Here is a 27396-nt window from a genome sequence, read left to right on the forward strand (position 1 = left end):
AGATCACGCCTCATGGTAGATGTTGACTTTTATCTAGTCTGACCTGTATGGAAATGTGTGTGACTGGGGGTGCCCGTACAGGGCACAGGGCTTAGCATAAACAAAATACCTGCTTGGTTTGAAACACAAAGGCCAACTGGTTAATTAATGGAGGTCTGTTTCTTGCCCCTCGGTTTCCGGCCGCGGTGTGATCCTCCCAGTGGTCACGGTTTGGGTTTGCTCCCTGTCCCCGAAGTCTGGATCGTGAGGGTGGTTGGAACAACAGCCTCCCTATCCATCAGCCCATCAGGCTGGCGGAGCGTCGCGGGCCTGCGGACCTCCAGTGCTGGCTTGCTGCAAGGGGGCTCCCGGGGTCAACGGTGCGGCCACCCGGCCGACGCGCGGCGGAGGGGGCTGGCCCAGTGCCGACCCCGCACCTGCCGCACCTGCCGCACCTGCCGCACCTGCGCTCGGGTCAAGGGGGGGGGGGGTCCCTGTGGGTTGGAACGGCCGCTGGGCGTTCTCCCGGCTGAGGACTGCCCCCGCGGGAGACCCCACCGAGCGGATGTAGGCGCTCCGGGAGGCGCTCGGGACCCCCGCGGCTACGTCACTGGGCGAGCAGAGAGGCGGGGACAGGACCCCTCCCGCGCTCGGAGCGCCCCAGCTCCGCCCCTCGCCCCTTGTGAGTCTGCGCGAGGCCGGTGGGCGGGGCCTGAGAGGACCGCCCCGCCCCGCATCCCACACTGCCCCGCGACAGGAAGTGGGGCCGCAGCTTCCGGGACCTCCGGGAAGCTGCTCGTCGTGCTGGTGACGTCTCGGCGCTTTTGCTGGCGATGGCCGCGGCCGTCGCTATGGAGACAGGTAGGTAGCGGCCGGAGCCCTGGCAAACACAGCTACAGCCGGCTGGCCTCCTCCTCCAGCTTCCCCCGGGACTCCTGTGTGGCGTGACTTCGGCGGGGCTCCTGTCCGCGGCTACCTCCTCCTCGCTTGCCGCGCAGACGCCGACCACCCCTCAGCCTCAACCCCTCCCGGGCCCCGACCCCGCGGCCTCCCGACCCATCCCAGGCCCTGGCCCTCCCAGCCTCCGGGCTCTGACACCCCCCTCTCCCCCGGGCCTCCCAAATCCTGCCGCCCCGAACCAGTCCCCACTCCCCGCCAGGCCCTAGCGGGAGCACACTCGCCCCCTCCTCTTGCTTAGCTTGCAGCCCTCCGCCACTGGTCACCCTGGAGGTCCTGGGGAGTGGCTGCCAGAGGGTGAACATCCTGCCCAGGGGGCGCCCGCTTCCTCGGACTTCTCCTTAAGGAGTTACTGGTCTCATTAATCAGGGCCCTGCTCTCTAGACTTGGGAGGAAACGGCCCTCTCTTCCCACATCCAGCTTAGGACAGTCATCCCTGCCTTATGCCTTCAGAGATACTCTCAGCAATACTCAGAACACTCCACTGCTGTTTTCTTTCTACAAACCAGCACTTTAGATAGTCACCTTTATTTTGTTTTTTATTTATTTTATTTTATTTATTTTTTAGTCACCTTTACTTTGGATGATTTTTGCTCACTTCCCTCCTAGATGATGCCGGGAATCGACTTCGGTTTCAGTTGGAGCTGGAATTTGTGCAGTGCCTAGCCAACCCCAATTATCTTAACTGTAAGTCCTTGAGCTCTTACTGACTTGAGTAGCTGTTAGTGATCTCTGGCAGAAGAACTGCAGTTCCTAATGATACCTATTTTTATATGTTCTCAATCCAGTGGAATTAACTGCTACGCTTATACTGGTGTGTGTGAGAACAAATTGGGACTTATGTTCAGCATTTAGTGTGTGTTGGTGGTGGGGAAGTTATATAAGTAGATGCTTTATGTGAGGGGTCACAAATCAGTAGTCCGAGGATTGGTTTGCTCTACAGATTTTTTTGTTTGTTTGTTTATGCCTTTCAGTTCTTGCCCAAAGAGGTTACTTCAAAGACAAAGCTTTTGTTAATTATCTTAAGTACTTGCTTTACTGGAAAGAACCAGAATATGCCAAGTATCTAAAGTAAGTTTAATTTTTATAGTCCTAAATATGTGTATAGTTATTACATTAAAAATACTGATATTTGACAGATTTTCTCATTTCCCATTGGAAAAAAGTATATTTTGAATCTCTCCACTTCTTTCAGTTGCCTCCACCTTAATACAGAGCCACCCCCTCTCCAGCTTGGATTATTGCGGTGTCCACCCCCCTGCTTCTCCCTGCTTGTGCTCTTACCTTCCTTCTGTGTCCTCCCTCCCGCAAGCCAAACCAAGCAAAACAGTTTTCCACAGGGAAGCCAACTTGATCTTTCAAAAATGTAAATTATGACGTGGTATTTTCTTGCTTAAAACCTCCCAGTGGTTTCCCATTGCATGTGAAACAAAATCCTCTCTCTTTTCTCAGGTCTCTCTTTATCTATCTACCACTCACCCCATCTCACTGAATTTCTGACCCTAATGAACCCACAGTCTGTAGATGCAGTGGTATTACCTGAGGCTGAAGATTAAAGAACATCAGGTACTTGGAAGGTTTTCTGGAGGAGGTGACCTTACCTGACTCTTAATATAGGCATTCCTTGGATACTGTTGATGTGGTTCCAGGCCACTGCAATGTGGTGAATATTGCAATAAAGTGACCCAAGTTTTTGGGTTCTCTAGTGCGTATAAGGGTTATGTTAACACTATAGCATTAAGTCAAGAAAGAGGTACATACCTTAATTTAAAAATATTGTTAAAAAACACTGTCATCTGAGGTTTTATGGAGTCTGATCACAGATCACCCTAACAAATACAATGATAAAGAAAAGTTTGAAATGTGAGAATTATCAAATAATGACAGACATAAAGTGAGCAAATGTAGTTGGAAAAATGGTACCCATAGACTTGCTTGCTGATGGGTTGCCACACGCCTTTAATTTTTAAACAAAAAGTCCAAAAAACAAACCCAAACCAGTGTGTCTATAGCTGCTGTGCCTCCTCTGTGCCAAGCATCACACTTGTTTCAACCTTGAACCCATCCCTCTTCTTTGTCTTCACTAGGTAGTCAGAAAGCAATAGTTGAACTTCTTGTCTTTCTTTTAAACAAACACGTTTGATAGGAAAATGATTCAGACTTGTACTTTATCCAAGTCACTTTTTATTTTTTGTATTTTTATTTTTTTTCCAAGTCACTTTTTTGATTTGTGTCAACTGATTCACAAAACCCACATCCTTCTCCCTGCAGGACCCTGTACACCCTGACTGCTCCTTTATGAACAGCCACTTATTCATTGAATAATCCGGAGAAAAGCTTTTTCATTAGCTGTTGTGTGCATGTGTAGACTTGGAGACTCCATTTGGACCTGGAGACACAGGCAAGGTCTAGTTCAGGGCTGGCCGTCTACACTCTGCATGGGTCCAGTGAGCACCTGTTCTCCATTTAGGGACAGTTGCACCATTAGCTGGGTGCTGGAAAGTTTTTCCTTATTTTGGGATATAATAGATCTCTGTGTAGCTTCAACCCATTTTTCCAGTTTTGTTCCTGAATTAACCCTGAACCAGTCTGTGCCCTCTGGAGGCACCTGCCTGGAGGCTCACATTTGGGAAGGGTCACAAGTTGACCCCTATGGGCGTTCAGTCGGCACAGGGTTTGTTTGTTTCATAGTCACCAACATTTGAAGATCGTCAGGTCTCCTACAATGATCCACATTCTGGAGGAGCTGATAGCTGCAGGTCCTTGTGCTTCCAGGTCAGTTCCTAGCTGAGATGAGCCGCCTCGCAGGCCTGCACCACCTGACCTGCTTCAGCAGGAGCCAGCACCTGCACCGATGGTGGGCTCCTCACATCCGTGCTTCTCACCACCTTCAGCCACTTCTCAGCGCCCTCCTTTGGCTATTTGGCAGTTGTGCCTTTCACTGCGCAGCCAAGATCTAAACACGGGCCTTTAGATGTGGTTAGGGTACGCTGCAGCAGATACATTTCTTCACGTGGGCATGGCCCTGGAGTTGATGTTACTGTGCTTGGGCGGGGGAGAGGGGAGGATGCCTTTGCTGGCTTGTTGGGAACTCCTTGTCCCCTCGGGCCCTTCACTTTCAGTTCTTCTTTTTCTTTGTCGGTGCTATTAGCCGAGTTCTCCATTTATGTCTTACTTTTTAAAAATCTAAGTGTAGAACTTCCTTTTTGTATCTTTTATTTTCTCTTATTGGTTAATGCTGTAATTGTAGCTCATAAAAATACCTATTCTCATACTGTTATTTAATGTACTCTGAGCATTGTTTTTTGCAGGTTTGAGATATGATCACTGCTTGTTTAAATTCCATTTATTGACTAAATGCCACTTGAGACCATTCTCTTGGTTGTCACATTAGTTTATTTTCCAGATGAGGAAGCTAAACCTGAGAGAGGTTGGGGACCTTCTATGAGGTCCCCCATCTGGTGAGTGGCAGAGGTGGTCTTCAAACCCAGGTCTCTCTCTCTTTCCTTTCTTTCTTTCTTTTTCGTTCTTTTTTTTTTTTTTTTTTTTTTTTTTTTGAGAGAGAGAGGAGTGGGGGAGGGATGAGCAGAGGGAGAGGGGGAATCTGAAGCAGACTCTATGCCCAGTGCAGAGCCCAACAGGGGCTCAATCCCCCGACCCTGAGGTCACGACTTGAGCTGAAATCCAGTCAGATGCTTCACCGACTGAGCCCGCCAGGCACCCTTCAAACCTGGATCTTCTTAACTACCAATGCTTGCATGGAAAGGGAAGAGCCAGGTTAGGTGTGAGCAGGGGCATTTCAGGCGTAGCTGCCAACAGCTACAAGCAATTGTACCTTTGGAGTGTAGACAGTGTACTTTTTTAGAAGGACCCCATACCTCACTGGTGTGGTCCTCAGAGCAGCAACATTGTTGTCACTTGGGAGCCTGTTTAGAAATGCAGAGCTTAGGCCCCACCCCGACCTACCTGATCAGTCAGAATCTGCACTTAAGGGGATCCCTGGGTGGCTCAGCGGTTTGGCGCCTGCCTTCAGCCCAGGGCCTGATCCTGGACACCCGGGATCGAGTTCCACATCCTGCCCCCTGCATGGAGCTTGCTTCTCCCTCTGCCTGTGTCTCTGCCTCTCTCTCTCTTTCTCTGTCTCATGAATAAATACAATCTTTAAAAAAAAAAATCTGCACTTAAGAAATGATTCATATGCTCATTAAAATTTGAGAATCCCTAGTAATATACTGTTTTCACACTTCAGCCATTTGTATACTGCTTGCACAGTTACGCCTCTGTGTGTTCTCTGTAGAAGTTATCTTGGGCAGCCCTGGTGGCTTAGTGGTTTAGTGCTGCCTTTGGCCCAGGGCATGATCCTGGAGACCCGGGATCAAGTCCCACGTCAGGCTCCCTGCATGGAGCTTGCTTCTCCCTCTGCCTGTGTCTCTGCCTTTCTTTCTCTCTGTGTCTCTCATGAATAAATAAATAAAATCTTTAAAAAAAAAGTTTTCTTAATGGACTCACTTAGATTTTGTATCTTTTCTATTTGAAATAATGTCACGTACAAAATAGCTGGAAAAAAATAGTAAAGAGAATTCCTGTATATTCTTCACCCAGATATTGTAAATGTTAACATCTTCCTGAGAACATTGATGTTAATATATTCTGTAGTCTGCAGACCATTCTGATTTTTTTTTTAAGATTTTATTTATTTATTCATGAAAGAGAGAGGCAGAGACACAGGCAGAGGGAGAAGCAGGTTCCATGCAGGGAGCCTGATGTGGGACTCGATGTGTCCCCCCATTCTGATTTTGTCGGCTGTCTCATTAATGTGCTGTGTCTGAGGCAGTACCCGGTCTAGGCTTCTAGGTGACATTTTGTCTCTGGGTCTTCTTAGTCTTAACCTGAGTTTCCTGGTACTATTTCCCTTATACCTGTGACCCCAAAGTGATACTGTAAGCTTCTTGGTATATCCCACCAGGGTTCCTAGGAAGTCAACCTGACCTACTACTTGTGATGTTAATTTTGATCCCTTGGTTGAGGTGGTGGCTGCCAGGTTTCTCCACGTCAAGTTACTAGTTTTCCTTTGTTTTTAGTAAGTATCTTGTGAGGAAATTTTTTGAGACTATGTAAACACTTTGTTTCACGTCATCCTTCTACCCCCTAATTTTGGCTCTATGGAACAATTTTTACTGCTCTATGGAACGATTTTTACTGTGATTTTCTATAATTTTTTCTACTTTTTTTGTTGTAGTTCAGGCATAAGGAAGGAACATTCTCTTATTCCCTGTTTATTTAAAAGTTATATCCGTGTGGGCTCTTGGATTCTATTTATCTCTTGGATTGTAATCATGTGTTTTCTTGGTGCAGATTTGGCCTGTAGGAGCCCCTTCAGGTTGGCTCCTGAGTACCTGGGACATATGCCCTTAGTGTTTGGAGTACTTGGCTTTCTGGTACTACATAAATGTCCCCAGCTCATCTTATGCCTTAGCCCTGGAATCAGCCATTTCCCCCATTGAACGCTGGAAGATGCTGTTGGAAATGTATGATCTGGGCGCTGAGTGTGCTTGTTGGTACCACAGGGTCCTTGTTTCTAGGCCATCTTTGGAAGGTGTGTGTGTGTGTGTGTGTGTGTGTGTGTGTATTATTGTGTCTACTTCTAATCTTGAAAAGCGATCATGCTGATGTTTTCAACTGCTGCTCCATAACATAGGTCCATCCTAGCCTCCCGCCTTTCCCGGTAACTCCTTTTCTCATAGTCGGAAACTTGGCTTTTGTTATCTATGGTTTATTATTCACTTACTTGGCTGCTCAGGTTTAGAGTGTATGTGAAGTAATTCCAGAATTGTTCTATCCTCATGGGACTCTAGAACACAATGTTCGTACATAGTTCTTTGTGAAATGGACTCACTTTTGAATAAAAGTTGTCTTTATCACTATTGATGGAAAACCAGTAGTTATCAATTAAACAGATAATTACTAAAATAGAGTGTTCATCTTCCTCACCTTGGATGCCATTAGAATAGAGTAGCTTGGTTTGCCCTCAAAGCTGGATTCTGCCTACCAGTTATTGTGTGGTCTTGGGCAGATTGTTGAATCTTTCTGAACTTGTTTTTTTACTTTTTGAAAATTTTGCATCTTGCTGGCTCTTGCTGCCTGGCTTCTCTGCATTAGCAGGGAAAGAGAAGTGACCTGAGTCAATGTTCTAGAAACGGCTGGTTCCAAGATCACTTTGAGTGAGTGACTGGACTGCAGCTTGGTGCTGTTGACCAGATCACGTGGATGACTAACTTATGCCCTTAAATCCAGGTACCCTCAGTGTCTGCACATGTTAGAGCTGCTTCAGTATGAACACTTCCGCAAGGAGCTGGTGAATGCTCAGTGCGCCAAGTTCATTGACGAACAGCAGATTCTGCATTGGCAGCACTACTCGCGGAAGCGGATGCGCCTTCAGCAAGCCCTGGCAGAGCAGCAGCAGCAGAATCACGCGGCGGGAAAATGAAACCCTGGGGCCACCCCGGTCCTGACGTGTACATGCTGCTTTTGTACCATGAACACACAGACTCTCTAGCTGCCTTGGTGGGGGTAGCACCTAGAAGCTTTAGTGTACTGTTTCATCCAAATAACTTTCTCTTGTTAATAGATTACTTCTGTCAACCAGCGTTGTTCTACTTTGGTTTCCTTGTGAATTTGTAAGTTACTAGTACCTAACCAACTGAATAAAAACAAACGTTAGGTGATTTAAACCAGCCCAAGGATGCAGTGAGGGATGGGGTAAGGTGGGGGGGGGGGGGCACCAAACGTCCCGAATTCTGAGCCGAGCTCTGTTCCCCACATACAGTGGGGCCTGGGCAAGTCCACTGCCTCTGACCTTCCTGTCTCCTTGTCTACAGAATAAGAGGAACAGAGTCAGTGATTTCCTTAAATGAGAGCAGGATCTGCAAGAAGGAGTTACTGCTGTGCGAGAGGGCTTCAAGAAACAGTTGTTGGCAGTCACTGACCTACTGATGGTGGGGAGATAGATCAGTGGCTAACTTCTAATTGGACTCTTGACTTTGGACTAGAATAAGGAGGAGAAGCCTCAAATATGTGCGATCATCCAACCGCTAACATTTATGTGGCATGTGCTTCATTTGTTCACGGTTCACCTGCAGAACCAGGCTTGTCTGCGGTTACACAGCTCAGAACTGCTCATCAGTGTCACTGATGCATGAATTGGGGCTCTTGCCACCATGAGGTTATATAACAGTCTCCAAGCTCTCTCTGCCACCCACCTCATCCAGCATAGTAAAAGCAAAGTGCCTGCAGTGAGTAGAGGCTGGATTAAGTGTGCTCTGCTCTCCACTGGTTAGGTTCAGTTCTACTTTCTAGAGCCAAAGAAGATGCTTTAGGAGTAACAGTTCTTTATAAATTTGTAGCATTTATGGTAAAAGATGCTAACTCCTTTTGAGATTTGGAATTTGTTTTCTGTACTGGTAGAGACTTTTAGACATTTCTGTCACCTCCATAATCCATTCCCTTGTGCTATTACTGTCACCCTTGAAGACTTGACTTACCTACATCTTAAAGATTCCCATATATTACAAGCAAATTGAGAGTTTATGAGCATTTTAATAACACTTAAAAAAGATTTTATTTGACAGAGAGAACACAAGCAGGGGGAAGGGCAGAGGGAGAAGCAGACTCCAGGCTGAGCAGGGAGCCCGATGTGGAGCTTCCAGGACCCTGAGATCATGACCTGAGCTGAAGGCAGACGCTCAACCAACTGAGCCACCCAGACGTCCCTTAATGGCACTTTTTAGACATAAATCACTTTTTTACATCATTTATTTATTGCTAACATAAATTCAAAGCAAGTGTGCAATTGCCTTTATACTAGAGCAAATCAGGAAATCAAGACACAATTGCTATCATCAAATCTTAATCTTCAGAGAACAACATCTCCACGAGATTGGCCTGAAGACACTCAGATTCCACCAGTTTTTGAGGCTGTAAGAGAAGAACAGTCTAATCTTACCTGACAGCTACAAAACTGGGAGGGAATGTGGCAGGGAATGTGGTGTTCCACCTGGAGTGACACAAATCTCACAGCAGAGAACTTAATCGCCTTTCAAAAACTATCAACTAGTTGTAACAAGTCTTATGAAATAGTTAAGTTACTTGGCTCTGCATACTAAGACAAGAGACAGCAAGCCCAGTGCCATTCCCTCCCCTCAGCTCTTTAATTTAGAATGCCAGGGCCATGGCTAAACTTTCAATGAGGATTCTGGGTGAAATGGGAAACAAGTACTGTGCTAGTGTAAGAAATGAGGTGTTAACCACCATTCTGAGCAGTGAGTGGCACTTAGAGAATTTTAAAATGGAGTGCCTTTTACAAAGCATGAAGATCTAACGTTTAGATATTTGCATTATTAATAGTCTATTGGAATTAGCCCCAGGGATGGACAGCCAGTCTGTGTATTTTTAATGCACTCTGAACACCAATGTGATATTTGGGATGAAACGCCAAGATCTTTTCAAATTTGAATCCAGAACAAAGAGTTCTGATGTGAATTGTAGCCCCAGCATGATGAAAACAAAGACACTTACTGTTCCATATTTAAGTAGTGTAGGCACTGCTGTTACTTTCAGGTTTTTTCTGAAGTCATTATTTGGATCTTTCCAACTGTTTTGAAAAGAAAAAGTGATCATGGTTTCTTGTAGGTTACTTAATATTTGATATATTCCCACATTTAGTCTTTTAGTAATCACTGTTTTTGTTGTAAACATCAAACCTTGAGGGTTATGACTTTGGGACTATGCAGTTTTTTTTTTTTTCCTTTTTTTAAAGATTTATTCATGAGAAACAGAGAGGCAGAGACAGGCAGAGGGAGAAGCGGGCTCCTCGCAGGAGCCCAAGGATCACGACCCCAGCAGAAGGCAGACGCTCAACTGCTGAGCCACCCAGGTGTCCTCACGTCTTTTAAAGCGTGACTATGAACTAAAATAAACGTAGGGGATCCCTGGGTGGCGCAGCGGTTTGGCACCTGCCTTTGGCCCAGGGCGCGATCCTGGAGACCCGGGATCGAATCCCACATCGGGCTCCCTGTGCATGGAGCCTGCTTCTCCCTCTGCCTGTGTCTCTGCGCCTCTCTCTCTCTCTGTGACTATCATAAATAAATAAAAATTAAAAAAAAAATTAAAAAAAAAATAAACGTAGACTGCTAAGTTCTGAACTAATACTAAGCCAAATTCATTGACATCACCTGTAACATAAGCAGCTAAATGCTCAAAATTTGTAGATTCACTTCTAATGGCACGACTTTTCCCCACTCCTGAGGACGGAGAACCTGAGTCCCGAGGCCCCTCCCGCCTAAGTCTGCAAAGGTCCAGAGCCATGTCTGGGAAGTAAAGGGAAGGCACACACACTTACTAAGGTCTCTCTCCCACTTGGCAGTAAATGAACACACATCCTTCACTAATATGCTTCAGCCCCTCTCGCACGACAGGCTCAGCTTGAAAAACAAAAAAGGTATAAATAATTACATATGAGCTGTGGAAGGTCGCACAGAGAAATGACATCTGGGTGAGTAGGCAGGCTTGCACCTGCCCTGAGAGCAGCGGTACCCGAGCCTCGAGCGTCCTGAGCGCCCTGGAGAGGCAGGATGGCTGATTCACAGGCATGGAGTGCCGGGGGGGGCGACCAGCAGGGCTAGGGACCCGAGGAGCTGGATGGGCTGAAGCCGGGGGGGTTGGGGGGCACAGCAGGGCTAGGGGCCGGGGTGCTGGACGGGGTGTTGGGGTGGAGCGGGAAGGCGCGGGGGTGTGGGGAGCAGGGCTAGGGGCCGGGGTGCTGGACGGGCTGGAGCGGGGGGAGCAGGAGGACTAGCCACGGGCGCCCCCGCCCCCCGCCTCACCCTGCACGCAGTCGGGGCACCAGCTCCTGCCCCCGGCGTCTTTGGAACCGGTGAAGTAGGCGAAGATGGTCTTGCCGTGGTGCTGCTCCACCGCCCGGCTGAACTCCTCGAAGCCCGACACGCTCACCTCCTCGCAGCCCGCCATCTGGACAGCGCGCCGCGCTGGGCTGGCCGGGACCCCGAGAGGCTGGGGCTCCGGGCGGGACAGCCTGCCGGGCGGGGCGCGGCTGCTTCCGGCGGGGTCGGCAGCAGGGGCGGGGCTGGCAGCAGGGGCGGGGGGGCCGACAGCAGGGGCGGGGGGGCCGGCGGGGGCGGGGCCGACGGCAGGGGCGGGGGGGCCGGCAGCAGCGGCGGGGCTGGCAGCAGGGGCGGGGGGGCCGGCAGCAGGGGCGGGGCCGATGGCAGGGGCGGTCCGCGGCGCTACGGAGGCCTCAGGCGGCCATACGGCGTCGGTGTTGCCCCTGTGCGCCCGTCTCTCCGCGCCCCCGGCGCCGGCCCTCCGCTGATAGCCGAGTCTCTGCCCCAGCCGCCCCGGCCCCGGCCCCGGCCCCATGAGCGGTGGCTGCCCGGCCCGCCGCCACGCCGCCCGGGGACCCCTGGCTGGCTCGAGAGCCCTAACGGCTCCCAGGCCGCCCCGCGCCCGTTGCTATGGCGACCGGGCGAGCGGCCGGAAGCTCGGCCTAGCCGGCTCCCAGGCGGCCTCCCGGTAGCCGCCGCGCCGCAGGCAGGTGGGCTCGGGCCGGGACTGGGGGGTTCCGGGAGGTCGCGCCGGGAGCCGCGCCCCGGCGCTGGGGACGCCGAGCCGCCCGAGCACCGCGCTCCTGCGGCGTGTGGGGGTCCCCGGGGCGGGGTCGGGGCGGCGGCGGCGGGCTGCGTGCGCGCGTGCGGCCGGGAAGGCGGTGGGGGAGCGCGCGGGCCTGCGGCCATGAGCGGGGCGGCCGGCCGCTGCGTGGGGCCCAGCCGGCCGGGGCGGGGGCGCGGGCAGCCGTGGGGGAGGCGGTGCCCCGCGGGGACGCCGCGAGGCCGGGGAGCGGGCCGTCGAGCCCGGGGCGCCGCGTGGGAGGCGCGCTGCGTGAGCGCGGACGGGCCCCCCGGCTTCGGGCAGCCGCCGGGGACGGGGGCCGCGGCGGGGGCGGCGGGGGCCGGGGGGCCGGAGGCGGCGGGGAGCCCTGGCGCCGCAGCCCCCGTAGCGAGGGCCCCGGGGGTCGTGTGGGTGGACGGCGCGGTTGGGGAGCCCCAGGTGGTGGGGCCGGTGGGGTCGGTGTGGGTGACCGGGGCCGGGCGGGAGGCGGAGAGGGAGGGGGCGGCGGGCCCGAGCCCCCGGGGCTGCGAGAGGAAGGGGCGGCCGGGCTCCGCGGGCCACGAGAGCATCCTGGAACTGTGGCTAAAGGTGCAGGCCGTGCGGGCGGCCTCGGGGTGCGGGGCGGGCAGCAGGGTGCAGCTCCACCCGGTGCCGGTGGAGGGCCCGCTCGAAAGGGGCATCCCGGGCCGGGCTTCCTGGGTGGAGACAAGCCGCGCTGGCCTCACGGGGCCCTGGGTGAAGGGGCAGGACGGGGTGGCCCCCCGGGCACCAGGACGGTCCGCCGCCCCTGGGCCAGGGGCTGGCTGGTGCGGGCAGCAGCAGGCTGTGGGGCTGCACCCCGGGGGTGTGCCCACCACCCTGGCCACCAGTTGTGGGCTTGTCCCCCACATGCTGGGGAGGGGGCAGGCTGTGGGGGTGCCCCGGGCCCCGGGGTGGCCTGAGGCCATGCAGAGAGAGGTGGGCTGTCCATGGGACAGGGGGCAGTCGGCGCTGGTGCCCAGGGCGTTAGCTGGAGAGGCAGTCTGCGGGGACACCCCAGGCCTGTGGGGAAGTGGACAGGCTGCAAGGGTGCCTCATGCCGTGGGGGCACCCAGAGGCTTGGAAGGGGAAGCCACCCTTGCGGCTGCTCTGGACATGTGGCGGAGGATGCAGGCTGCGGAAGAGATGGGCTCCGGGGTTGTTCCCGGCATATGGGGCACTGGACAACCAGTTGGGGTGCCTTGTGCTACGGCGGAGGAAACCAGATGTGGGGGTGACCCAGGATTCAGGGACAGAGAACAGACTGTGTGGGTAGAGACAGGCTCTGGAGGTGATCCAGGGCCCTGGGCAGCCATGCATGCCGCAGAGATGTGTGGTCATGCCACACAGGAGGTGGGCTCTGGGGGCGCTCCGGGCCCATGGGGGGTAGGGCCGGGAATGGGGAAGGACACCGGCTGTGGGAGCGTGCCAGGTCTGTGGGGGGCTGAGCAGCCGGTGGGGGTGTCCCAGGCTGTGCTGCTGCCAGGAGCTCTGGGGGATCAGGCAGGCTACGGGGGCACCACAGGCCCGTGGGAGAGGCAGCAGGCCCTGGGGGTGCCTCCGGCTGACGCGGTGCCCGGGGTCCCCCAGGGGGACACAGGCAACGGGAACGTGGGCCTGTGGGAAAGGAGGCAGGCTGTGGGGGAGCAGGACGCCCTGGCCACGGCTTTGGAGGTACCCGGGGCTGAGGATCAGGAGGCTGGCTGTGGCGACATGTCCTGTCTGTGCAGGAGGAGACAGGTTGTGGGCTCGTCTGGCCCCCAGGGGATGCCCGAGGCCGCAGTTTTGCCCAAGCACAGGTGTGCCTTGGCTGGGGTACCTGCAGCGGTAGGTGTGCCTGGGCCTGGCAGGGGGCCTGCCGCCGTGTGGGTGTCTGGCCCTGCGTGTCGGGAAGACAGCTCCAGTGAGGTCTGGAACCTGTGGTCAAAGGTTCATGACGCCGCGGGACCCGTGGCCCCCGGGGGACTGTGGTCTGTGGGTGAGGATGCTGGTTCTGCAGCTTTTCCCAGGCCATGGGGAAGGAGGCAGGCTCTTGGGGTCCCTGCAGCGCCAGGACTGGTTGGGGAGGAGACAGGCTCCGGGGATGTCCCGAGATCCTGGGCAAGGAGGCCGAGCACCAGGGCTCCTGGGGCTGCTGAGCCGCCTGCGGCTGCCGGGGAACCTGATCTTCTAGGGGTGGAGGCCGGCTCCGGGGCATTCTCAGGCCTGCCTGAGCGGAGGCTGACTGCGGGGGTGTCCGCAGCAGGCGGGGTGCCCGTGGCCCCCAGGACACTGAGGCCTGCCTGGGAGGAGTGCACTTCCGCAGGTGTTGCAGGCCTGTGGGGGCAGAGGGAGGCAGTGCCAGGACACACAGACACCTGGGCTCCCACAGGGCAGGGGGTGCCCAGCACCATCAGGATGCCAGGGCCCAGGGGGGACAGGCTGGGCCCAGGGGTTCCCTCAGGCTTATTAGGGAGACAGGCTGCTGAGGTGCCTGTGATGCTGGCCGATGCTGGCTCTAGGGACGCCTCAGGGGCGTGGGGACAGAGAGGGGTGACGGAGGTGGCTGCTACTGTGGGGGCTGCAGGACCCGTGGACGGAACGGTCAGCGCCGAAAGCCTGTGGAGGAGAGCCAGCGGGTCAGCCACTGAGGCTGCGCAGGTGCCCGTGTCTCTGGGGGTGCTCGCGGCTGTAGGGGTTCCCACAATGGGGCGTGTGCCTGCCGCCGTGTGGGTGACAGGGTGTGTGGAGGAAGAAGGGGCCTCGGGGGAAGAGGCTGGGGCCCCGAGTCTGGAGCCCCCTGGGGAGAGCCAGGCAGCGGGGTTGTCTCCAGCCCGCAGCTACAGAACTGGGTCATGGAACAGTGGGAGGCCTGACCGGGGAGAGCCGGAGCTGGAGAGTGTGGGTACCGGGTCAGGGCCTGGGACCATACCGAGGGTGGCCCCGGGTTTGAGGCTGGAGGGAGGCCGTGGCCGATTGAGGGATCACCCGCAGCAGGGTGGTGGTGGGGCCTCTGGAAGAGAGCCGTGTGGGGGAGGACAGGTTGAGGGAGGCCTCCCAGTAGTGTAGGGAACAGGTGGGGGGGCCTGGGCTCTGGGGGAGGGGGCTTTGGGGGGAGGTGTGGCCTGGCTCATGGACGAGGGCACAGGCTACAGGGGCATCCCTGGGATGGGAGAGGTGTTTCACAGAGATGTCCTGGGACTGTCAGTCACAAACGGGGAGGTGTCCTGGCGCCCAGGGGAGGGGACAGGCTGCAAAGAGGGGTGTCTCCCACATTTGTACAGGGGGCCGCGTGGGGGTGGGTGTCCCTGAACCATGTGCACGTGTGTATGTGTGGTGTCACTCGAGGTCTCCTGAGGCGGGGTCACCGGGCGTGTCCTAGTAGATAGTTGGTTATGAGGCCTTGGGCTCCAGGGGACGACCTGCAGATGCCCTGGCCCACTCCATGCCCTCTCTGCGCTGCCGTCTCCGCTCACGGTCACCCTGTCGCCTGGCCTGCCCGCCTTCCCGGCATCAGGGCCCGAGGCGAAGGGAGTCTTGAACGGCCGTCCTCATGTTCCAGCATGTGTTTCTGTCTCGAAGCAAATCCAGTCTGCAAACCTTGGGTTTATTCAAGCTGAAGTGAGGCATTTATCTCTAAGATCTGGCTGTTCCCCGTTGACTTACTGTAGGATTGTTTGACAGAACAAATACTCCCGTACATTTAAAACTAATCAGTTTGTGGAAAACCAGCTGAATTCAACAAGTGTTGAGTTAAAGCGTCTGCCATGCTCAAAATATCAGAGGAGAGCAAGACAGGCCCTTACCGCCCACGAGCCTTGTCTAGCCGGGACGATGGCACTTATCCCCGTTACCTGGGTAGGTGACCAGGTGAGGCGAGAAAGTGACCTGCATGTGCTGACTGCACGGGTGACTTGGTGTCTGGGGGGGCCCTGGTGTGAGCATAGAAGGCCCGCCGTCCCTCAGCCCGTGGTGCGCGGGGCCTCTAGCTAGTTAGTGGCTCCCCCACCCTGCGGGCCTAGGCGAGTGGGCATGCTGAGCCCGCAGGCTGGAACCTGGGCTACCCGCTCCACCTGGCAGTTAGGGCTCGTGACCTCCATTAGGGCTTGTGGACTCGGACCCCTGCCCTCCCGGGGCCCTTGAGATCTGGGAATTGGAGCGACCCAACATGGGGTCGTTAGACTGGCATGCCCCAGTTCTCAGAAAGGAGGATTTCTAAAGCGAGGGCTCTTCTGTAGGTGGAGGACGCTGCCCTGGACCTGTCCTGGGGCCCTCGCTGCTTGGCAGGAGGCTGCCGCACGCGCTCGCCACTCTGTCCCCATCTCTCCCCCCCGCACTGGAACGTGTTGTCCTGACGGCCACTTTCTCTCATTTCAGGCGATGACTGTGGGAGAGCAGTGCTGGCCGCCAGCGAGGCTCCCAGCAGCGGCCCCTGCGCCCTGACGGGATGGGCCCGGGCAGGCCGGCCTCAGCCTGTGCCCACCTGGTGCCCAGCATCCAGGTGGACGGGAGCACTGAGCCCCACATGCGTCAGACCCAGGTACTTCTGTTTGTGTCTTTGCATTTTTCTCATGAGATGTCTTGAACAAAAGCTGGAACAAGAGAACAGTGAACACCTATGAAACTAGCTTTGAGTGGTAGCAGTTGTCAGCGGTCTGTCCCGCTTTCCTCTCAGGTGTTTGCAGGACCACATCCTGATCTCTGGGGTCGACGTTTCAGAGCCCTCGGTGCTTTACCGTAGTCCCGAGAGTAAACTCTGCTACATAACCATTTCTATACCTAGCGAAAAGGACAAAATTAGTTCCCTGATATTACCCGGAGGCCAGTTTTCCTTTGGTGGCGCCCTGTTGCTGCCCAAGTGTGTTTTTCCCCAGCACCGAATTTATGACAATGTCGGTACATCAGTGTTGAGTTCCATGTGAACTCCAAGATCCTGCCACGAGCTCCCGGTGTTTGCTTCACTGTGTGTCTGACCCTGAGCCCAACGTCGGGGGCAGACACGAGCCCCCTGCCCACCTCACATGCACGTCTCCTGTTAGATTCTGGTCTTGGAGCTCATTCTTAGGCTATGTCAGGATGTACACATGTGGTCGTGTTTGCTGAGTTTATACACACGTATGCACATGTGTCACTCATTCCTATATCAGGGCAGAGGTCTTGTCTGTTGCTCTAGAAAGTTCTCCCATGCCTCTTCCTACCTTTCAGAGGCCAGCGTCATCGTGGTTTCCCCGCCATGCATTGATTTTGTGTGTTCCCAGCGCTCCTGTGGGTGCTACCACACCCAGCTGCTCTCCTGGGTCAGGCCTCGTTCGGTGGGCGTAACGTGCTACCGCTCTGCCCGTGCTGATCTCTGGCGAGAGGCACTGTCCCCTGGTGGAGCCGGGATGGCTGGTGTGTTCTTGGTCGCTGTGATGCAGCTGCCCAGAGGCCCTGGTACACCTTTGGGTAATCGTGAAGTGGAGTCGCTGGGTCATGGGTGGGTGTGTGTTCAGGCTTCAGCGAGCCTGTGGGTGTTTTTCCTGGGGCCCTGCAGATGGTGAGCCAGCATAGCACTTGTTCGCTGCTCTGCCAGCCTGGGGTCTTTGCTCTTTTTCTTTTTTTTTTTTTTTTTTTTTTAAAGATTTTATTCATGAGAGACAGAGAGAGGCAGAGACATAGGCAGAGGGAGAAGCAGGCTCTATGCTGGGAGCCTGATGCGGGACTCGATCCCAGGACCCCGGGGTCATGCCCTGAGCCAAAGGCAGACACTCAACCACTGAGCTCCCCAGGCGTTCCTAGAAATAATTTTTGACATGGTTTGAGATGGACATGAAAGCACAGCAGCGTTGCCCCGAGCTCCTGGGTGCGCGTCTCTCCCCTGTGTGTCTCCATGTGCGCTCACATGCACACCCCTGCACATGCACATGCACGGTCTAACCGGGAAGCTGTAACTTGCAGGCGTGATGCCTCTGTGCTGCTGAGCACACGGTATCTTGTACCAGAAGCACTTCTGTGACATGACCCTAACGACGGGAGCCGGCGAGTCCCTGTTGAGGTGGCGCCACCATGGCTGTGCGGGCCTCACTCAGATGTCCTGGGGTGTACCAACATGTCCTATACGGGAAAGGGATCCCAGGTCACCTCGAGGCGAGCTGTGTGTTTGTTTCGTTCAATCGGAGACTCTGACATTCTTGAAACATACGGGCAGGTATTTCACGGGTTCTGTCAGTCTGGGCTTCCTGAGGTGTCTCACGTACCCCTGACAAGAAAACTGCGCGGAGCAATGCTGAGCCCTTCTTGTGCGTCAGGAGGTGCCCGCTGCGGCCCTTGTTCCACTCTCAGCGGGACAGCCCTCCCCCCCCCACCCACAGACTCCCCTGCACACTTGCTGACGCTTCTCCCCTTCTGGCTGCAAGTGTCCGTCCTCCTGATCCTGTTACCGTGCTGACCAACTGATGGACTAAATGAGCGTTCGTGGATAATGGATTTAACATTTATTAGAGAGAGAGAGAAAACACGACAGGGGGAGGCAGAGGGAGAAGCAGGCCCCCTGCTGAGCTGGGAGCCCCATGCCAGACTGGATCCCAGGACCCTGAGGTCATGACCTGAGATGAAGGCAGACGCTTCACCGATGGAGCTCCTCCAGGCATCCCTTCATTTGTGGATAATTTTTGCCTGAATCAGTTTTCTGTTCTGCTGGGGCACCGCTGGCCCCCTACCCCCAGCCCCCACACCCCTGCCCCTCTGCACACCCCCATGCACCCCCATTCCCTGCATCCCCCCACCCCCACATACCCACCTCCCACATGCCCCCCCGCACCCCACATGCCCTTGCCCCCGTCCCCCCATCCCTTGCACCCCCCCACACACACACACCTAGTCTTGCCGTCTCTGGTGTCCTTGGTTTCTTTTGCATGAGTGATGAGATGCCATGAGTGATGAGATGCCGTGTGCTCTCCCAGGAGAAATCCCTCCCTCTTTCCAAGGCCGGTACCTCACACATCCTGTCTGCACTTGGGCTTCTCCTCACAGGGGTTTGTTCCAGAAACCCCCACAGGTCACAGAGGTGCCCATGGAGGTCTACCTTGTGGAGGGCTCCTGGGGGCATGCAGCTTGGCTGCTCAGCCGCTCCCACGGGGCCTGCAGGTTCCTTCTGGAGCATGAGGACCCTGGGGATGCCCCGGGATGTGCTGCCTGTAGCCCCCACCCCAGCCTCACCAGCAGCGTGGCCATGCCTGTACTTGATGCCGGCCTGGTGCTGGGCAGGGCGTATGTAATTTGTATGTTTACAAGATTGACCAATGTTCCATATGTTAAAGGGCCACATTTCTATCTTTTTTGTAAACAGTCTACTTATGTATTTTCCCATTTTCTATTGAGTTTTGGTCTCTTTTCATGTTGATTTTAAACATTTCTTTACATAGAGAGCTGTTTGTATTTACAAATTTTTTTCCAAATTTCTTTGGCTTTGTTTATGGTGTTTCTAATCATGAAAAAAAAAAAAAAAAAACCCACCACAGGCCTGTTGTTTTTAAAATTTGTGTTTTAGGGGTACCTGGGTGGCTTACTTAGGCATCTGCCTTCGGCTCAGATCATGATCTCTGGGTCCTGGAATGGAGTCGCGCACCGGGCTCCCTGCTCAGCACAGAGTTTGCTCCGCTCCTGCTCCTCTCCCCCTGCTTGTATGTGCACATGTATGCTCTCTCTCTTTCTCTCTTTCTGTCTGAAATTTAAAAAAAAAAAAAAATTCATATTTTAATGGAGCAAAATTTATCACTCTCTAGTTTCATTGCAAATGGATTTTGAGTTGGAGTTAGAAAGCCTTTCTATAGCTGGGCTGAAGAGGAATCCTCCCGTACATGATTTTTCCACTGCTTATATCACCCCCTCAGGTATTTTGGTTATTTTTACTTTTGGAGGATAAACCTTTTCCCAGTAAAGCTGGGAGTCTCGTCCTGCCTGTAAGTCTGTGCCCTTCAGATGGCATTGCTTCCAGTGAGGTTTTTGACTTCTTTGTTTCTGAAATACCTTCCTGAAGTTTTACCACAGTGTCTCATTTTAAACTGACCCTTTGTCCTATGACCTAGAGCACCTTTGTCCTGAGGGTAGGAGGCTGTCCTGGGGGTTAGGGCAGGTGACCATGGGCTGGCTGTGGGGCCTACAGGTGTAAGCTCCTTTGTTCCCTTGCCATAGTCATCCCACAACAGGTACTTCATCTTAAAGAAAGACTCTAAAGAGAAAAACGCTGAAGACTTGAAGGTATTAATTGAAGTAATATTTCTATTAGTGGAAAACTGGAACCATCTAAATGTTTAACGAGGTTATCGCCAGGCTCAGCATGAAAAGGCTATTGGTGGGATTTTGGGAAATGCCACTGTGAAAATGATAGACTCTGAAACATGCTTCTGTTCCCTGAGAAAAAACAAACCAAACCTCCTATCTTTCATGATTGAAACTGACGAACCTGAGGCCTGAATGGGAAAGTGATGGACTGCGGGCACAGGGCGCAGGGTGTGGTGCCGCCGGCAGGTGCACAGCCTGGTCGCCGGCGGGTCCTGTGTGGTGGGGCTGGGGGCAGCATCGGCAGAGCTTCTGGCAGGCCACGCTGTCCCTGCCACCGCCCGACGGCGTGAGCCAGTGCAGTTGGTAATGGGGATGAGGTGCCCACGGGTTACTGCAGGCAGGAGGGTGGGATGGGGCCTGGTGATGTGAGGGGAGCCGGGGCATGTGACTGGCTGCCTCCGTCCCTGTGAATCAGGAGCAAGTGTTAGCCCTGACGGTGGGGCAGCAGGGTTGGGAGCTTGGCCGTAGGCATCTGCCATTGTGCAGCGTGTTCTCGTTCTAACGTGCTCTTTTGTTTTTTTAATTTAAAGAACCAGCTGCAGTTTAATCGGAGTGTTCCCACGCATCCCAGCAACTTGGCAGTCCGCTATTCTTGCCCACATGCGATCAGAATTGAAAAACTGAGGCACTCGTACACCGAGTCGCACCATCATCAGGATCTGGGTTTTAGGGACGGTCCTGATGTCAGCGGCTCTGCTTCCTTCTCCATCATCTCAGAGGAGAGGCTCAGCTTTGCCGTCCACCTGGCCAAGAGAGATGTGAAGCGCAGGCACTTTGAGGAGCATGTGAAGCAGCACCATCTCAGCAGGGAGCCGCAGGTCTCCCAGGCATGGGGACCCCACGAGCACAGCATGCCTGAGCATAGGACGCAGAGGAAGGAGTTGAGTAGCCGGGAGACGTGTCTGTGCGGCTGCCAGCCATCCCCGGTGGGAGCTTCATGCTCAGGCGCTAAGGTGTACCTGCACACGCCTCGTCCCACACTGTCCTGGCCAGCCGAGCTGCACTCGCCCCCCACCTGTGACCCAGGGCTGGAGCCACACGCCAGGATAGGCAGCCACCATGGCCTGCTGGAGGTCCAGCGACTCCAGAAGGAACTGAACACCTGTATCCAGAAAATGGAAGAAGTAGCTCAGAGAGGTGAGACACACTGGATTCCTTACTTGGAAGAGCTGCCTGGGGAGTGGCATAGTTCCAGCACATTCCTTTGGGACCCCGCCCACTCCAGTCCCATGCGCACTATAATGGGGTGAGCTCACAATCCACGAGGCAGGAGGACTTTGACTCTGCCTGGAGTCTGTCTTCCTGAGGAGCCAGCCCCGCCCTGGCCCCCGAGTCGGCAGAGGCACCTGACATAGTCGCGTCCTATAGGTTGGGGCGCTGGTTGGTGAGGCCTGGTGGCCAGGTACCTGCTATCCGAACCTCTGGTCTTGTAGGTCCTGATGGCATATTATTCTGTAATGTTTCCTGTTTTATTTAGTTCTTCTGGCAAAATTATTTTTAATTTGCTCCAAAAAGAGCATAACATGTGCATGTTCAGGTAATGCCAGTAACGTGGTGGCGTTTGCCTGGAGCTGGGGGCATAGGGGGACGTCTGACCCCCAGGCACAGAGGAGGTGCTTGGTCATCCCATATGGGCCCCCATGGGTGCTCTGGAGGCCCTGTACTCCTCTGAGAGTAGAGAACCCACCTTGTGGGGAGTCTGGGGCTAGACCAGCAGGTGGGGGGACAGAGGAGCCCAGCTTCCCGATTGGGGAGTGGGGGAGCCACGGCTGGGATGACACGGGGTCCGTCATGTGCCTCTGCACTTGGGGTATGTGGGGCAAAGTGTTTGTGGCACCCTACAGAGCTAGCCGTGGTTGGATGACGTAGAACAGAAGCAGGTTGGTGAGGCTGTGGTGGCCCGGGAAACAGGACTTGTCCTGAGCTTCCAAGCAGCCAGCGGAAGGGGGACCTGCGATGGGGGTGGAATTCACCATGTGTATGACAAAGCTGTACGTATGGAAGGCCCCTCTACGTGGCTGCCCTGACGAGTGTGCTGTGTGGCACCATGGGCGTCACAGTGAGGGCACGGCTGCTTGGGATGGTCGCTGTGTGTCCCCGGCGCCCCTGATGAAGCCTTGCTGTCAGGAGCTGTGCCCCGAGGATGGGTCCTGATGCAGAGTATAGGGAGCTCGCGGTTAGGTGCCCTATCGTTTATTTTATTCTTTAAGATTTTGTGTATTTATCTTAGCAAGCAGGTGTGCACCTGCGGAGGAGGGGGTGGGGTGGAGGGAGCTCAACAGACCCCCTCCCGAGTTCGGAGCTCCCTCCCACGGCCCTGAGATCAGGACCCGAGCTGAAATCAGGAGTCAGACACTTAGAATGACCTACCCCAGTGCCCCTTGTGTGTTTATTTTTTAGTTTAAAATTTCCTTTTGTCAGAAATCCATACTTCTAACCTATAGCAGAAATGTTGCAAACCCACCGCCATAGCGCCGGGCACTTTGCTGCGGCCCCTCTGCGGACGTGCCCCCTGCGCTCTCAGGTGCTGCTCTGTAGATGGCTCGTCGCAGAACCACCAGGAGGGTCCTTAGTGGAACCCTGCCCGAGCCAGCATCCCACATGACCCACGTGTGTGGCGCCAGAGTGTGTCAATGCCGTGCAGCCCCAGCGAGACAGAAGCTGTGTGGTTTGTGGGCGCCCATGAGGGGGTGTGTGTAGACACAACTCAGATTTCAGAGTTTTGCTTTTCTCAAAATTCTTTTCATCATTTGGCCTCTAAATGAGTAAATATTAAATATTTGAATCATAAAATATACTTGCATTAACAAAACATGGCTTTTGTCTGACTTGCATTCTCGGGTTTTATGTAGGAGCTTGTTTTGGATAAAGGTATTTGAAAACCACTCCCCCAGGAATGGATGCCCGCGCGCCCCTCAGACTCTCCCAGAAACAATTTCTTTGCGTGTTTTGAAAACGTGGAGCACCCATGTATACACGCGTGTGCTTCCTGGCAGACATAGGAAGGCTTTGCACACTCAAGCAGTCTTAATGTATAAGAAAGAATTACTTTTTTGGATTCAAGATAAGAAAGTATCAAAGAAACCTCCCAGAATATAAAATAGGCCAGTAAAAGGTTTTTGAAAAAATAGAGAACATTACAGGTTTTGGCTCAATATAAAGAATTTTAGGGGCATCTGGATGGCTTTGTCGGTGAAGCATCTGCCTGTGTCTCAGGTCATGATCTTGGGGCCATGGGGTGGAGTCCCTTGTCGGGCTCCCTGCTCTGCGGAGCATCTGCTTCTCCCTCTGTGGCTCCCCCCGCTCATGCTCGCTCTCTCTATCAAATAAATAAATAAAACCTTTGAGATATATGGATTTCAGTGGTAAGGTGCTTCTCGGTGGTGTGGGCCGACTGCTGGGGACTGGTTCTGGGACTCCACCCATGGTGGGAGCATAGCCTGAGGTTCTTGCATCTCTTCCGTCCGTGAGCCACACATGGGCCTGTTCCTTCCTTGTTTCGTGGCTCGTGGAAGTTTTTTTTTGTGGGAGCCCCAATTTTTTTTTTAAATAAAACTAGAGATCTTCCACTGTGTTATGTCTTGCAATGACTGATTTTTTCATGTGATTATGTGGCACCTAATCCACTTTTGGGGAAACACTTTTCAGATAGAACGGAAGAAGCTTTGGATCCAGATGAGGAGCGGCGCGTCCGCATCAGGAGGCAGGAGCAAGCTGTGCGCTCTGCCCGGATGCTGTATGTGCTGCAGCAGCAGGTATGGGGGTGGGGACCAAGGGCGGGGGCGGGGCAGCGGTATGGGTGGGGACGGCACAGAACCTCAGTGTCCCCTGTCTCAGCCTCGCGACCCACTGTGTCCTATGTGTCTTGTGTTCATGAGGCTGCATTTCCCGAACACGAGCACAGGTGGTTCTTTTCTTCCTGTCATCTGCCTTTGTGGTGTTTGTGACCCATTTCATGGCTGACTCGCATTCTTTAGTTGCAGAGATGCTTGTAAATGTGCATTTGAACTGCGATGCCTCCTCCTGAGTTGGCCTCTGACTCCCTTCCCGTCACCTGAGTCACATGTCGACTTTGTTGCTTGAACTGAAAACTCAACATTTTTGTCTCAAAGAAGGTGCCTGCGTTAGCTGTAGCTCTGTTCTCGTAGGGGGTGTTTCCATCCTCGCTCCACATTGTGGCCGTGGAGGGGGTTCTGGAACATGCCCTCGCGTGCCTGGGGAGCGTTGTGCTCTGTCACCACCTTGACCCTGAAGTTGGGGACTGTTTTGGGTGCATGAGGGGACAGCCTGATCTCTTTTCAGGTGACTTGACTTAAATAGTGTTGTGCTTGGACAAGACATGCTGTGTCCTTTCCTATGGAGAAGATAGTGGACGGGCTGAAGTCTCCACTTTTTCCTCTTTACCACACAGGTGAAGGAGATCCAGGAGGAGTTGGATAAGTTGAGCCCACAGAAGATCAGACACACCAAGAAGGTAGGACGCGGTTCAGTTTGTCATAAGCTGCCCTTGCGGTGTTTGTGGGACATGTGCACGGGTTCTCTGCTCCACCATGTGCTCAGGGCACATGGATGTGTGTCCCTGGTGCATGTGCACGGTGAACGTCCTTAATGGGGGGGGGGTCGCCCTCCAGGGAACGGTAGATTCTGCTGCTGCTGCTGGTGTGAGAAGTGGGCGGGAGGGAGGGAAGGACCATTTGTCACCAGAAAGCTGTTACGCACTCGCATTCCCTCATCGTGAGGCGGTTTCATGGTGGAGCACTGTCCAGGAAGAAGACAGGCTGCGAGTGCCCGTGGGGGGCTCATGTGCAGAAGTTCTGACTGTGGAATGACCCCCCCCCCCCCCCGTTCTTTCCAGTCGTGGGCGATGTCACGGCTGGCCGCTGCCCACCGAGGAGCTATCCGGGCCTTACAGGTGCTGGTCACCCAGCTTATCGACCGTGGGGAGCACCCCGTCCCTGCGCGGTGCAGGGAGCTGGGAAGCCTCATCCGCCAGCTCTCACTCTGCTCCGCCAGGCTGGACACAGACCCCTCTGTGCCCGACGTGGTTGTGGACATCTTGCGGCAAATTGAGGTACGAACTGGACACCAGGTTTCATTAAACGTGCCTTGTTTCCAAGCAGAGAAGTGATGTTTGCTGTCTGGTTCGCTGGGATCTGTGAGGAAGACAGGACAGCGTGGCTGCCTGGTGATGCGAGCTCCATGGAGGATGGAGGAAGTGCTCTGTTTTTCACTTGCTGCTTTTGTAGTCTAGTCTGTAACGCTGCACGTCAAGTGGTGTGAGAACGGGCGGCTTGGGAACGGAATGGGTGTTGACCCCTGGCCGGGTCCGCAGGAATGGTGCTGGCCAGGACACTCACTCCCTGGCCGTGCCCATGAGGGTTCACAGGAAGGCAGCAGCACCCTCTGCGGGTAGCGCCTTGATGGGCGCGCGCTCCAGGTGGAGTTTTGGGAAGAGGTGCTTGGAGACTTAGGACAGCTTGTAGCTTTGTGCTGTGGGCCGGCAGGTACTGGCCTGGACCAGACGGCAGGAGCAGGATGCCCCACTCTGCCCTTCTGCCACCCTGCGGTGCCATCACATTGTCCTCCTGCTCTCCCATTGCCCCCTCCCCAGAGTTGGCTCCCTCCACCCATCCACAGGGACTCCGGAGGACAGTATGCTGGGGGATACCTCAGGGTGACTGTACCGTTAAGCAGCCTTGGTGGCCCCCACGGCCCCTCCACCTTGAGTATCGCCGCCCTGATGGGTGTGGTTTGCGGGGGCACCGGGCATGGGAAACTCACCACAGGAGAGCTGTGGGGGTGCACACCTTCCGACAGCGTGGCTGGTCATGCAGTGCTTTTTAAACTTTTTTGTCAGACACGTTTTGGGCATGGGGATCTGTTCAGAGGATGCGTCTTCGCCGTCCTGGGGAGGCCCCGGGGGCTTCCGGTCCCTTCCCAGATCTGAGCAGGAGCACCGGAATGTGACACTTCTTCACGTGTCTGTCTGCCCCACTTTGGAAAACACTCAGTAACCCTGGACGCTCCTTGAGTCCTGCTGACGAGCTTCCTGTCCCACAGCTTGATGTCCTTCCGCTGCACTGCCACCCCGAGAGCCCCTCGGGCCGCGTTCAGTCGTCTTCAGCAAGTGTGGAGCGGCTGCAGGCCAGGCCCTCAGTGCGCGGATGAGTGAGGGGCCATGCAGGGAGGAAGTGACCACAGCCCTAGAGATGTTTGCTACATGTGAACCTTGTGCTTGAGCTTATGAGATTTTTTTACTGAGAGTTAAGATGCTTGTGAAGCCTATGGGATCAGGTTCCGAAGACCGTGTGAGTTATAACATGCGGTGGATTTGGATGCCTGTGAAGTACTTCTGCTCTTCATCTCCGTGCCCCTGGCTTCAGCGAGCGGGCTGCAGGACAAAGTGTGCAGGATTCCGTTCAGTGGGTAGATGCCCTAAATAAGGGTTTCAGGCTGAATGACACGCCGCTGGCTGTTGGATGACGCAGCTGTGTGACCACATATTCACGTGGGGCCTGGTTTCTGGGTTTCGTGCAGGCTCTGGAATCCCTCCTGGAAAAGAAGGTGTCGCCAAAGAAGGTAAAGACATGTTCAGCGGACCTGCGGCGCAAGTTTCCTGTGGGCAGCCATGGGGCCTCGGAGAGACGGCACAGCCCTTCGCCGCAGAGCCAGAGGAGGCCCCTTGTGGCGAAGGAGACACTTCCACAGGAAGCCACGGGGTCTTTGGGCACCAGGAAGCTCTCCACTGGTAGGTACCCGGATGGTCCGAGGCAGGAGCTGGGTTCTCACGTTCGCTGCACTGAGGGGGCAGGGCCTAAGCCCAGCCCATAGCAGGTGCACTGGAGCCCAGAGAAGCCAGTGGCAACCAAAATGTGTCCTGGGGTGGGTAGGTGGAGGGTCCCCTACAGAGGAGGGCGGGTGATGTCAGGTTCTTTCTTCTCCCGTCATGGTGTTGAGGTCACCCAGGAGAGATTTCCTCAAGGGCTGGTGGTTAGAACTCTGCCTCTGAAGGCTCTGTATGTAGATGTCAGTGCCAGGTGCACATGCAGACACACGGGAGCACACACAGGGGCACACAGAGATAAATGGGCATGTGTGTTTCCCTGGCATGGGGAGTAGGTAATCTCTTGTTCCCCCAGAACTGGAGGGTTGGCCGCTGTACGTTTAAATAGTCCCCCGCTCCCGTGCCCCCTGTCTTCTCCCCATACCCTCATGGGTGTTTGGGCTCCCCCTGTACTCTGGACCTCTTCCGCATCTGCGTTTATTGCAGGTATTTCATCATTTGCTCCAGAAACCACGGGCAGATCCCTATGGTTTCCTCTTAACGTTGTACTTGAGTGTATAGAGGTTTTTTACTGAGAGTTAAGACACTTGTGAAGCCTGTGGGATCAGGTTCTGTTTCAGGAGGTTGCTGTTCTTTTTGTTCTTCTTTTTCAAACTTCTGCTGATGGCGATTGC

The 27396-nt window shown here is 54.6% G+C and overlaps 4 protein-coding genes and 1 long non-coding RNA gene across 10 annotated transcripts in view; 3 read left to right on the top strand and 2 right to left on the bottom strand.

Moving 5' to 3' along the window:
- Window positions 1-681: 681 nt before the first annotated feature.
- On the top strand, window positions 682-7667 carry MED31 (mediator complex subunit 31). Its single transcript, XM_025461991.3, has 4 exons — window positions 682-840; window positions 1546-1623; window positions 1911-2007; window positions 7231-7667. Exons 1-4 carry the CDS (start codon window positions 813-815, stop codon window positions 7421-7423), a joined length of 396 nt encoding a protein of 131 aa, XP_025317776.1. The 5' UTR covers window positions 682-812; the 3' UTR covers window positions 7424-7667.
- A 1063-nt stretch (window positions 7668-8730) lies between these two features.
- Window positions 8731-11089, bottom strand: TXNDC17 (thioredoxin domain containing 17). Its single transcript, XM_025461992.3, has 4 exons — window positions 10818-11089; window positions 10334-10415; window positions 9511-9586; window positions 8731-8910 (listed from the first exon to the last, which is right to left on the bottom strand). Exons 1-4 carry the CDS (start codon window positions 10960-10962, stop codon window positions 8842-8844), a joined length of 372 nt encoding a protein of 123 aa, XP_025317777.1. The 5' UTR covers window positions 10963-11089; the 3' UTR covers window positions 8731-8841.
- Window positions 11090-11350: 261 nt separating this feature from the next.
- KIAA0753 (KIAA0753 ortholog) overlaps window positions 11351-27396 on the top strand; it is a 44630-nt gene continuing 28584 nt past the window's right edge. The window contains exons 1-7 of one of the 6 annotated variants that reach the window (XM_025461996.3): window positions 11351-11545; window positions 15994-16156; window positions 20469-21075; window positions 23587-23693; window positions 24350-24412; window positions 24794-25009; window positions 26476-26686. In XM_025461996.3, the coding sequence (XP_025317781.3) occupies window positions 16064-16156; window positions 20469-21075; window positions 23587-23693; window positions 24350-24412; window positions 24794-25009; window positions 26476-26686 (1297 nt within the window). In that variant the 5' untranslated portion in view covers window positions 11351-11545; window positions 15994-16063. Of the gene's footprint in view, window positions 11546-14942; window positions 15487-15993; window positions 16157-20468; window positions 21076-23586; window positions 23694-24349; window positions 24413-24793; window positions 25010-26475; window positions 26687-27396 lie in introns of those variants that run through there. The other 5 variants (XM_035716279.2, XM_025461997.3, XM_049110077.1 and 2 more) reach the window with 5 other exon arrangements.
- Window positions 11743-14756, top strand: LOC125755058 (collagen alpha-1(I) chain). Its single transcript, XM_049109721.1, has one exon. The coding sequence runs from the start codon at window positions 11743-11745 to the stop codon at window positions 14683-14685; it is 2943 nt and encodes a 980-aa protein (XP_048965678.1). The 3' UTR covers window positions 14686-14756.
- On the bottom strand, window positions 17994-20473 carry LOC125755105 (uncharacterized). Its single transcript, XR_007410714.1, has 3 exons — window positions 20060-20473; window positions 18472-19318; window positions 17994-18247 (listed from the first exon to the last, which is right to left on the bottom strand). It is a non-coding gene; the product is annotated as an uncharacterized LOC125755105 (long non-coding RNA).

Source organism: Canis lupus, chromosome 5 (assembly GCF_003254725.2).
Source record: "Canis lupus dingo isolate Sandy chromosome 5, ASM325472v2, whole genome shotgun sequence".
Lineage (NCBI taxonomy): Eukaryota > Metazoa > Chordata > Mammalia > Carnivora > Canidae > Canis > Canis lupus.